The sequence below is a fragment of the Hemitrygon akajei genome, chromosome 4 (genome assembly GCF_048418815.1).
Source record: "Hemitrygon akajei chromosome 4, sHemAka1.3, whole genome shotgun sequence".
In the NCBI taxonomy this organism is placed as follows: domain Eukaryota; kingdom Metazoa; phylum Chordata; class Chondrichthyes; order Myliobatiformes; family Dasyatidae; genus Hemitrygon; species Hemitrygon akajei.
The window spans coordinates 180,837,853-180,850,348 of record NC_133127.1 but is presented as its reverse complement, the minus strand read 5'-3'; the positions used below and the strand labels follow the sequence as shown (position 1 = coordinate 180,850,348).

The window sequence follows — 12,496 nt, the reverse complement described above, 5'->3', positions numbered from 1 at the left end:
GCCTGCCCTGGGTTGTCCTTTAAAATGAACGTTGTCTTTCTGAGGCATCGCTCCTTAAAGATGGAGTTGACTAATTTTACTATTTTCTGTAGCTTCTTTCAATCCTGTGCATCAACCACCCCTCCCTCCACCCTATGCCAGACAGTGATGCAGGCTGTCAGAACACTCTCCACGGTACATCTAGAGAAGTTAGTGTGTTTTAGTTGCCAAACCAAATCTCTTCAAACTCCTAATGAAATATAACTGTGTTTTTGCCTTCTTTATAGCTGCATCAATATGTTGGGACCAGGTTAGATCCTCAGAGGTTTTGACACCCAGGAACTTAAAATTGCTCACACTCTCCACTTCTGATCCCTCCAAGGATTGGTTTGTGTTCTTTCACCTTACTCTTCCCGGTTTATAACCAGCTCTTTTGTCTTACCAACATTGAGTGCAAGATTGTTGCTGCAACACCACTCAACTAGCTGGTATATCACGCGCCTGTATGCCCCCTCATCTCCATCTGAGATTCTACCAACAATGGTTGAATCATCAGCAAATTTGTAGATAGTATTGGAGCTATGCCTAGTCACACAGTCATGGGTATAGAGTGAGTAGAGCAGTGGGCTAAGCACACACCCCTGAGGTACATCAGTGTTGATCATCAGCAAGGAGATATCATCACCTATCTGAACAGATTATAGACTGCCCATCAGGAAGTAGAGGATCCATTTGCAGAGGGAAGTACAGAGGCCCAATTTCTGTAACATCATTCAGGATTGTGGGAATGATGGTGTTATGTGCTGAGCTATAGTCGATGAACAGCATCCTGACATAGGTGTTTGTATTGTCTAGGTGATCTAAGGCTGCGTGAAGAGCCATTGAAATTGCGTCTGCTGTAGACTTATTGTGGTGATAGGCAAATTGCAATGGGTCCAGGTCCTTGCTGAGAGAGGAATTCATTCTAGCCATGAAGCTCACAAAGCATTTCATCACAATAGATGTGAGTGTTATGGGGCGATAGTCATTAAGGCAGCTCACACTACTCTTCTTGGGCACTGGTATAACTGTTGCCTTTTTGAAGCAGGTGGGAACTTCTGACTGTAGCAGTGAGAGGTTGGAAATGTCCTTGAAAACTCCTGCCAGTTGGTTGGCACAAGCTTTCAGAGCCTTACCAGGTACTCCATCAGGGCCTGTTGCTTTCCAAGGGTTTACCCTCTTTAAAGACAGCCTAACATCACCCTCTGAGACACAGATCACAGAGTCACTGGGTGCAGCAGGGATCTTCACAGCTGTAGTTATGTTCACCCTTTCAAAGTGGGCACAGAAAGCACTGAGCTAATCTAGTAGTGAAGCATTGCAGTCATTCATGCTATTGGGTTTTGCTTTATCGGAAGTAATGTCCTGCAAACCCTGCCCGAGTTGACATGCAACCTCGCTCAGAATTGTCTCTTTACCCTTGAAATAGCCTGCCTCAAGTCATACCTGGTTTTCTTGTACAGACCTGGGACACCAGGCTTATATGCCATAGATCTAGCCCTCAGATGATGTACCTCCTGGTTCATCCATGGTTTTTGGTTTGGGAATGTACAGCAGGTTTTCATAGGCACACACTCATCAACACAAGTTTTAATGAAATCATCAACTGCAGCATACTTATCCAGATTCAAGGATGAATCCCTAAATACAGTCCAGTCCACTGATTCAAAGTAGTCCTGTAAGCGCTCCTGTGCTTCCTTTGTCCATACTTTCTTGGTCCTCACTACTGATGCTGCAGGCTTCAGTCTCTGTTTATACTTAGGGAGTAGAAGTTTTGCCAGGTGATCAGAGTTTCGGAAGTGAGGATGTGGAATAGCATGGTAGGCATTCTTGATGGTGGTGTAACAGTGATCCAGTGCGTTCTTTCCTTTGGTACTGCAAGTGAGTTACTGATGATAATTACTTAGTGATTTTTTTTTGGCGGGCCTGGTTAAAATATCTCAAAATGATGGTGAAGCCATCAAGGTGGCAGTTTCATGCATGCTGATCCCATTGCTCAGATCATCTAAAGCCTGTTTGACTTGGGCCTGAGGTAGAATGTATGCTAGTACAGTACTAAAACGATTGCAGAAATCTCCAACGGCAAGTAAAATGGACAGCACTTAATGGTGAGATATTTCAGGTCTAGTGAGCAGAATTGGGACACACTGATACATTTGGGCACCAAGGGGAGTAGATCATGAGGTATACACATTCACCACTGCTTTTGACAGACGTGACAGTCCTATCATGACGGTCAATCTTAAATGCTGCGTCCGGTACGGAAGGGGTTAACCAGGATTCTGTGAAACAAAGGACGCATGCGGTCCTAATGTCCCTCTGACACAGCTCACTGGCTGCAAGATCTTCGATTTTATTTACTAGAGACCATACGTTTTCCAGCAAGATAGTTGGTACAGAGTCAAAAACCACGTTCCCTTAAAAGCACTTGTACCCCTGACCTGCAGCCACATTTCCTAGGTGGAATCCGGCGAGAAGTAAGGCCACAATCGGCATTGCTTCCGTTGGTTTTAAGCAACGATAATTTGTTCAATTGCATTAAGACATCTTTATTAGCTATGCAAACCTTGGAAGCAGTTGTGATTCTCAGCTGTATTAGGCTGAAAGGGGAATATTTAAACGTATCCATTGAGCTCCGCTACTCGAGATCGCCGTTCCGTAAGTCACCCCAGAAGTGATCGATTGAATCGATTTGTTAGTCTGCAAGGTGAGTAGGAGCAGCTTTGCCACGCAGGTGACAGGATGCTTTCACAGTTGTACTGAAGCCGATTTTCTGCAGTACTAGGGCAGTGGATTCAGTTTCAGAACAATTCTATTTTTCAACTATCACAGTTGTACGCTGACTTTGATGATAATGCTCAAAGTTACAGTCAAAGTAAATTTATTATCAAGTACATACTGTGTATATCACCATGCACCACCTTGAGAGTCATTTTCTTGCAGGCATTTACAAGAAAATAAACAAATACAATATAATTTATGAAAAATTATACATAAATGAATATCTTTTCATTAAGTTATCATTGGAAATTATGAGTTAGGTGGTCAGACAGGAGCCCATGTCTCTTAGTGGCTATTATTGATCTTTACAATAGGGGAAAGTTGAGGATTTTTATAGTTAAAGGCATATTGTTCACCACTTAAAAAAAGGAATTTAAAATTTACTGCTGGTTGAAAACTCTGGAGACTTCATTTGGAGAAATTAAGGCGATGATTGGACTAAGTTAAGAAGCCAGCCATTCAAGCAAAACCCAAACTTACTTCTCTCTAGTTTGGCAGCCTTAAAAGGAAAAGTGACAAGTAATTCCAAATCTGGTTACAGTATTGCATGGTAGTTCAGACTCAATGGCATAACCATTTCACCCTAAAGTTGTACAAGTTTCTGCATAAAATGCTGAAAACTCCAAAAAGTTTAAAGTATGTAAATCCCATCTTTGCACGGAATATAAATTACATTAACATTTAAATCCTTTTCTCTTAGATGAAAGAAGCTGATGTGAAAGACTCCAGTCACGTAGAGGAATCAGAAGATGGAAAATTGCAAGGAGACCAGCAATAAATGAATTCTTTATCTGAGGCTTAAATCAATTGTATCCCAGGATACACAACAGCAGTATGTGTTAATTCACTGTCAGTGTGGCACTTGCTGAAGAATAGCCAATGAATATCAATCCCAAGGTCATTTAACTAAATGTTCTGCACTTTCTGTAACCGTTAACTGTTCTAACTTCCAATAAAAATTATTTGCTCCTTAAAATTTTACAGTTATAGGAACAGGACCAATAAGATCATATTATATAATATTTTACAGAAAGCAACTTGACATGATTGTTTGTTCCTTGTTTGGTTGAATGTGATGTGCTATTAGAGATACCTTATTCATGCTTCTATTAATAAATTACTTACAATAAACTCATTTCTTGGCTCAAGATTTTAAAAAATTTGAATGTATTTTGTACAGTTATATGATGGATGATTGAATATTCCAAACGGCAGGCCAGCGCAGGTATAGTTCAAAGTAATAGGATGCTGAACTGTACCTCCATTACTCATTAAAATAAAGCACAATAATAAATCAACACACCCTCCTCCTCCTACTTTCAAATCTCTTACGATCTTTCCTTTCAGTTAGTCCTGACGAAGGGTCTCGGCCCGAAATGTCAACAGCACTTCTCCCTATAGATGCTGCCTGACCTGCTGCGTTCTACCAGCATTTTGTGTGTGTTGCTTGAATTTCCAGCATCTGCAGATTTCCTCGCGTTGGCCACAATATTAAATGTTGATTTTATCTGAACAGAGGCTAAACACACCATAAAAAGGACTAACAAACTGGAGGAAACTGTATAGCAGCACCAGTAAATAACAACTGGAACTATTATCTGAACCTTTCCATTTTTTTGTCGTCCGACCAACATCATGATTTATTGGTGATGTTCACTGCTAAGAACTTGAAGCTCTTAACCTCTTAACGTTGAGGTGGACAGGAATATGCCCACTGCCACTGTTCCTGAAGTTAATGAAATGTTGTCAGTCATGACAGATGTCACTAAACTCCCTATCTCGTTCCTCTACTATGACTCATCGTTATTTGAGATCCAGAATTATCATTTGAAAATTTGTAGATGGCGTTAGAGCAGAATCTGGCTATGCAGTCATTAGTGTACAGGAAGCAGAGTAAGGGACTGAAGACACAACCTTGTGGAACACCATTGTTTAGAATAATTGTGGCGGAAGTGTTGCTGCCTATGCTTACTGATTGCAGTCTATCGATGAGGAAGTCAAGGTTCCATTTGTCGAGGGAGGTATTGATTCCCAGGGTCCAAAGATTGCATTGATATCTTGCACATAGAACCTTGTGGTTTGAAGGACAATCATTCCAGCCCTAGGACAATAAATTTTCAGGGTAAAATCAATTTTACTGTCCAACACCTTACACAAGTCAGGTGTGTGAAGTAATGGTCTCCACGTGATTGGAAAACCGCTGCTCCAACAACTCTCAAGAACTGTTAAACCACCAAGACAAATCAGACTGTATCCTATCCATAATGTAGTGCCATGAAATGCCCTAATGCAGCATGTGCACACAACAATTGCAGCTTAGAGGCTGAGATCTGAGCCATCATTGACTCATTCATGAAAGTATACAAGAACAAAGATCTTGCACTCAACTTCTACAAGACAAATATCTTCTCTTAACTGCCCTCACTTCACAGCTAACATTGTCCTTCAACAATATATGTTAATGGCAGGACCCTGGAGTTCGTGGATTAGGTATACTGTTAAATGTTATGAAAATGTACAATAGCTAGAATGTTACAACGTGAGGAACTGCAAGTTTGCTATAGTCCTGATGAGATCACACATGCACTGTACAATTCAAGAATAGTATATGGGCTTTGGAGAAATGCACCAGTGATTTACCATATACTTTAGAATCAGAAAGTTATTAACCTTTCTTACACCTGTTGTGAAATTTAGTGCAACAAATAAAAAATTGCTATAAATTACAAATATAATTTTAAAAAAAGTAGTGCAAAAAGAGAGGAAAAAATGAAGTGGTGCTCATGGGTTCATGGACCATTCAGGAATCTGATGGCAGAGAGGAAAAACTGTTCCTAAAATGTTGAGTGTGTGTCTTCAAGCTCCTGTATCTCCTCGATTGAAGTACTGAAGGCATGTGCTGGATGGTGAGGGTCCCTAATGATCAATGATGTTTTCTTCAGGCATTGCCTATTGAAGATGAAGAAGAGTAGATAAGAGTAGAAAGTGGATTCATTTTCCATGACAAGTCATGATCTTAGTATTTATTATTATTATTTTGTATTTGCATAGATCATCTTGTACATTTTAATTTTTTCTCAGACTTTGATGGTGCGTAGTTTCTCATTGATTCTATTGTATTTATTTGTTCTACTGTGAACACACACACTCTTTGATGCTAAATTTATTTTGATCTTCAATATCTTCAAGGTGATGGAGCTGCCTGAGTTTACAACTCTGCAGCTTTTTCTGATTCTGTGCTCTGCCATCTCCATACCAAATTGTGATACCACCAGTCAGAATGCTCTCCACAGAATATCTGTAGAAACCTGCTGGAGTTTTTGGTGACATAAAGCTTACCTTGACTTTTAGGATAAATTGCCGAAAGATTACATCAAATAAGATTTCACTTAAAATTTGCAGGATGATTAGCTGAAGGCTTTCAAGAAAAGGAGGAAAAAGGAAGAAAAGAGAAACAATATGTATTAATGGGGAAGTCAAAGGAGGCAGTGTCTAAATATTATAGTTGAGTCTTTAATGAGTAAAGGTATGAAATACTAATGCAAACAAAGATTAATAGAAATTTGTAATTAACTTCCACAGGTAGCATTGGTGCTACATCAACAGTATTTTAAAGCTGAGATTGATAGCTTTCTTAAATACAGAAATACAGTACATTAAGGAATAAGAGAAACATAAGGGTATATGATCATAGATCAGCCATAATACCGTGTTCATGCTGAATAGTAAACTTGACTTTTCCAGTTGCTATGGTCCTGTGAAGACAAAAATCAGACAAAAATAGAAACAGTAAACCTTGGAAATATTCAGTGGATTAAGCTGAATGGAAGAGAGCTAGTATTTCAGGTTAATGACTTTACATCAAAACAAGAAAAAAGTTTGAGGAAAACTAGACACATTCACCTGAAGCCTTTTATGTTCCTTGCTGAAAATTCCAAAAGAGCTTACAACCAATGAAATGCTTTTGAAATGTAATTTCCATTATAATGATGGAGATATATAAATCAACTGTACTGGGATGGCAGTCTAGAATTTTGTTCTTTAATCTCTGGAATTGGACATGAAACCACAACCTTCTGACTCAGATTCTGTGAGAGTCACCAATTCAACCCCAGGTAATGTCACTCCACTCTTTAAGAAGGGAGGGAAGCAGAATAAAGGAAATTATAGCCCAGTTAGCCTGACCTCAGTGGTTGGGAAGATGTTAAGAGTCCATTGTTAAGGATGAGGTCTCAGGGTACTTGAAGACACATGATAAAATAGACAGTAGTCAGCATGGTTTCATTAAGTCTTAATGGTTAAGGGAAAATCTTGCGTGTCAAATCTGTTGGAATTACTTGAGGAAATAACAAACAGGATAGACAGAGGAGAATTGGTGGGTGTTGTGTACTTGGATATTCAGGCCTTTAACAAGGTGCTGCACATGAGGCTGCTTAACAAGAGGCCACGGTATTATAGGAAAGATACTAGCATGGATAAAGGACTGTCAGCAGGCAGAGTGGGAATTAAGGGAGCCTTTTCTGACTTGCTGTCGGTGACTAGCGGTGTTACACAGGGATCAGTGTTGAACTGCTTTTTATGTTATATGTGAATGATTTGTATGATGGAATTGATGGCCTTTTGGCCAAGTTTTCAGACAATACGAAGATAGGTGTAGGGTTAGGTGGTGTTGAAGAAGCAGGGAGTCTGCAGAAGGACTTGGAATGAGCAAAGAAGTGACTGATGAAATACAGTGCTGGGAGAAAATTCAATAATTTGAAGTGCAAAGGGACTTGCAGAATTCCCCAAAGGTTAACTTGCAGGTTGAGTTGATGGTGAGGAAGGGAATAACAATGCTACCATTCATTTCGAGAGAACTAGAATTTAAAAGGAAGGAAATGATGCTGAGGTTTTAAAAAGCACTGGTGATGCCTCACTTGGAGCACTGTGAACAGATTTGGGCTCATCTGAGAACAGATGTACTGACATTGGAGAGGGTTCATAGAAGCTTCATAAGAATGATTCTGGGAATGAAAGGGTTATTGCATGAGGACCACTTGATGGCTCTGGGCCTGTACTCCCTAAAGTTTAGAAGAATGAGGGGAGATCTCAGTGAAACCTATCGAATGTTGGAACTCCTAGATAGAGTGGATATAGAGAGGATGTTTCCAATAGTGGGGGGATCTAAGACCAGAAGTAACAGCTTCAAATAGAGGGTCGCCCATTTAGAATGGAGATAAGGAGGAATTTCTTTAGCTAGACCATGGTAAATCTGTGGAATTCATTGCCATAGGCAGCTGTGAACGCCAAGTCATTGGGTTTATTTAAGACGGATTTTGATAGGTTCTTGATTAGTCAGGGTGTGAAGGGTTACAGGGAGAGAAGGCAGGAAAATGGGGTTGAGAAGGAAAATGGACTACAGAGGATGCAATATTAGATCTCCTATTAGGAAATGAGTTAGGACAGGTGACGGAAGTGTGTGTAGAGGAACACTTTGGTTCCAGAGATCATAACACCATTAGTTTCAACTTGATCATGGATAAAGATAGATCTGGTCCTCGGGTTGAGGTTATAAACTAGAAAAAGGCCAAATTTGAAGAAATTAGAAAGGATCTAAAAAGCGTGGATTGGGACAGGTTTCTCTGGCAAGGATGTTGTAGGTAAGTGGGAGGCCTTCAAAGGAGAAATTTTGAGAGTGCAGAGTTTGTATGTTCCTGTCATGATTAAAGGCAAGGTGAATAAGAATAAGGAACCTTTGTTCTCTAGGAATATTGGAACTCTGAAAAAGAAGACGAGAGAGATGTATGACATGTATAGGAAAGGGAGCAAATAAAGTACTTGAGGAGTATAAAAAGTGCAAAAAAAACTTAAGAAAGAAATCAGAAGGGTTAAAAGAAGACATGAGGTAGCTTTGGCAGTCAAGGTGAAGGATAATTCAAAGAGCTTCTACAAATTTATATTAAGAGCAAAAGGATAGTAAGGGATAAAATTGGTCCTCTTGAAGATCAGAGTGGTCGGCTATGTATGAAACCAAAAGAAATGGGGGAGATCTTAAATGGGTTTTTTGCATCTGTATTTACTAAGGAAACTGGTATGGAGTCAATGGAAATAAGGCAAACAAGTAGTGAGGTCATGGAACCTATATAAATTGAAGAGGAGGAGGTGCTTGCTATCTTGAGGCAAATCAGAGTAGATAAATCCCCAGGACCTGACAGGGTATTCTCTTGGACCTTGAAGGAGACTAGTGTTGAAATTGCAGGGGCCCTGGCAGATATATTTAAAATGTTGGTATCTATGGGTGAGGTGCCAGAAGATTGGAGGACAGCTCACATTCCATTGTTTAAAAAGGGCTCTAAAAGTAACCTGGGAAATTAAAGGCTGGTAAGTTTGATGTCGGTAGTAGGTAAATTATTGGAAGGCGTACTAAGAGATAGGATCTACAAGTATTTAAATAGACAGGGACTTACTAGGGAGAGTCAAAATGGCTTTGTGCGTGGTAGGCTATGTTTAACAAATCTATTAGAGTTTTTCGAGGAAGTTACAAGGAAAGTGGATAAAGGGAAGGCAGTGGATGTTGTCTACATGGATTTTAGTAAGGCCTTTGACAAGGTTCCACATGGGAGGTTAGTTAGGAAGATTCAGTCGCTAGGTATACATGGTGAGGTAGTAAATTGGATTAGACATTGGCTCAATGGGAGAAGTCAGAGAGTGGTAGTGGAGGATTGCTTCTCTGAGTGGAGACCTGTGACTAGTGGTGTGCCACAGGGATCAGTGCTGGGTCCATTGTTATTTGTCATCTATATCAATTATCTGGATGATAATGTGGTAAATTGGATCAGCAAATTTGCTGATGATACAAAGATTGGAGGTGTAGTGGACAGTGAGGAAGGTTTTCAAAGCTTGCAGAGGGATTTGGACCAGCTGGAAAAATGGGCTGAAAAATGGCAGATGGAGTTTAATACAGACAAGTGTGAGGTATTGCACTTTGGAAGAACAAACCAAGGTAGAACATACAAGATAAATGGTAGGGCACTGAGGTGTGCAGTAGAACAGAGGGATCTGGGAATACAGATACAAAATTCCCTAAAAGTGGCATCACAGGTAGATAGGTTAGTAAAGAGAGCTTTTGGTACATTGGCCTTTATAAATCAAAGTACTGAATATAAGAGTTAGAATGTTATGGTGAGGTTGTATACGGCATTGGTGAGGCCGAATTTGTAGTATTGTGTGCAGTTTTGGTCACCAAATTACAGGAAGGATATTAATAAGGTTGAAAGAGTGCAGAGAAGGTTTACAAGGATGTTGCCGGGACTTGAGAAACTGAGTTACAGAGAAAGGTTGAATAGGTTAGGATTTTATTCGCTGGAGCGTAGAAGAATGAGGGGAGATTTGATAGAGGTATATAAAATTATGATGGGTATAGATAGAGTGAATGCAAGCAGGCTTTCTCCACTGAGGCCAGGGAAGAAAAAAAAAGAGGACATGGGTTAAGGGTGAAGGGGGAAAAGTTTAAAGGGAACATTAGGGGGGGATTCTTCACACAGAGAGTGGTGGGAGTGTTGAATGAGCTGCCAGATGAAGTGGTAAATGCGGGCTCACTTTTAACATTTAAGAAAAACTTGGACAGGTACGTGGATGAGAGGTGTATGGAGGGGTATGGTCTAGGTGCAGGTCAGTGGGACTAGGCAGAAAAATGGTTTGGCACAGCCAAGAAGGGCCAAAAGGCCTGTTTCTGTGCTGTAATGTTCTATGGTTCAGTCATGATGAAGTGGCAAGCAGACTAGATGGGCTGAATGGCCTAATTTTGCTATTATGTCTCATGGTCTTGGACAGGCAGTTGAGATTAAAGAAAAGAGATGCTCAAATGCAATGGAAAAATAGAGTATTTGCAGGAATAGTAATATTATCTTCTGTCATTGAACTAAAATAAAAATACACATAATGAGAGTAGGTCAGCCAGAAAATCAGGCAGTTAGAACTTCCACAAATATATAAAATGGTAGAGATCAGCTAAAATAAACATTAACTCTGAAACTATGAGACTGGGAAATAAACAACAGGCGAGACATTAAACAAATATTTTGCACATTTTCATAGTACAAGGCACGAAAGGCATCCCAGTAAGTGAAGAAAATCTGGGGCAAAAGAGGAGAGCTTAAAGCAGTAACTATCACCAGACAAGAGATACTAGCAAACTAATCGGACTAGAGCTTGATGGTCTGCATCCTAGAGTGCACAGAGAAGTGACAAAAAAATAGGGGATGGAATCTAAAGGCTAAATAAATGTATCGCAAAAATGCTGAAATCTAGTTTTAGGGAATACAGAAAATCATAATTCAATCACGATGAGTTAATGTGACTTTTGAAGAGAGCAAGAGTGTTTAATGCAATTATCCTAGGTTTATAAGAGTATAATAAGCAAGGTGGATCAAGAGATACCAACAGAGGTACTGTCTGAATTTTCAGAAACCACTCAGAAAGCTACCATATAAAAGATTATTAGCCAAGGTGAGAGTTTATGACATTTTAGGGTAATCTAAACAGAGTTGGGCTAATTGGATTATTTTTATGCTGGCAAACGGTAACTGTTGATTTGTCATGGGGATCAATCTGTATTACTGGTAATGTAGACAGAAAAAGCAAGGATATTGTAGCCAGCTTTGCTAATGATATTCAGCAGATTTGTTGCAACACCCTTGTGGAACAGCATGTTGTGAGTTCACAGAGACCAAGATGCAGAAGGTGACAGATCTTTTAAAGTTTCTAACCACAAGGAATGGGGGTTCAGTTGCGCGATACATTCAAATCCGAGATCAATTTTGGTAATTGGTAATGCTGTCACATGCATTGATTTTACAGTGGAAAACTTTGCTTTGAATGCCCTCTCGCCAATCATTCCAAATGTAAGTGCATCAAGAGAGTACAAAACAGAAAAGTAAAAACAGAATGCAGAATATATGCTACAGTCACAGAGAACGCGCAATTCAGGTGGACAAATAAGGCGCAAAGGCTATGATTTAAATATATTGAGACATCAAGCGTTCATCTTTATTGTATAAGAGGCCCATTCAAAAGTTTTATAGCAGCAGGGTAGTTTTGAGCCTGGTGTTTCCTAGCTTGTACATCTTCTGCCCCATGGAAGAGAGAAGAGTCCGCGGTGTATCAGATTCAATGGTGGGGGGGGGGGGGGGGGGGAGTTTGCTTTAGTAAGGTGAGATAACAACTCTACCTCAACCTTCTGAATTCAGCACGGGCATAGAGAGCCGAGTAGCCGCTTCTCCTGCTTCTATTAAGTGAGTGAACGAATATTTAGCAATGAATGTTGGTTATCTATTTTGGTAATAAACACAGAAAAGCAGACTATTCTTTATAAATAAAAAAGAGTAAACACACGAGAAACTACAGATGCTGTGTATCTAGAGCAACAGACCTGTCCTGGTGAAGGGTCTCGGCCCGAAACGTCGATTGTTTATTCATTTCCATAGATGCTAACTGACCTCCTGAGTTCCTCAGACCTCCCAAAGCCTGCGACACGCTTTCAGGAAGTCACGCCCCGACCGCCTGAGCAGCTGACTCAATTGGTTCAAAGGCTGACGGCGGGCCGCGATTGGATTGGACGGCGGTGGCTGTCATTCCGGGTGACGTCGGCGCGTCGTTGCTAATGGCCGCTGCAGTCCCGTGTGGTTGGTTTCTACTTCCTGGACTAGGAGGGGAAGGG

At 40.3% G+C, this 12,496-nt stretch overlaps 2 protein-coding genes across 4 annotated transcripts in view; one reads left to right on the top strand and one right to left on the bottom strand.

Moving 5' to 3' along the window:
- LOC140727001 (uncharacterized) overlaps positions 1-3,934 on the top strand; it is a 32,424-nt gene extending 28,490 nt beyond the window's left edge. For all 3 annotated transcript variants that reach the window (XM_073044128.1, XM_073044126.1, XM_073044125.1), the window contains one exon: positions 3,500-3,934. In XM_073044128.1, coding sequence (XP_072900229.1) covers positions 3,500-3,577 — 78 coding nt within the window. In that variant the 3' untranslated portion in view covers positions 3,578-3,934. The remainder of the gene's footprint in view (positions 1-3,499) is intronic.
- nipa1 (NIPA magnesium transporter 1) overlaps positions 1-12,433 on the bottom strand; it is an 87,504-nt gene extending 75,071 nt beyond the window's left edge. The window contains exons 1-2 of the mRNA XM_073044130.1: positions 12,209-12,433; positions 6,508-6,554 (exon numbers count right to left, since the gene is read on the bottom strand). Coding sequence (XP_072900231.1) covers positions 6,508-6,554; positions 12,209-12,261 — 100 coding nt within the window. The 5' untranslated portion in view covers positions 12,262-12,433. The remainder of the gene's footprint in view (positions 1-6,507; positions 6,555-12,208) is intronic.
- Between the last annotated feature and the right edge of the window lie 63 nt (positions 12,434-12,496).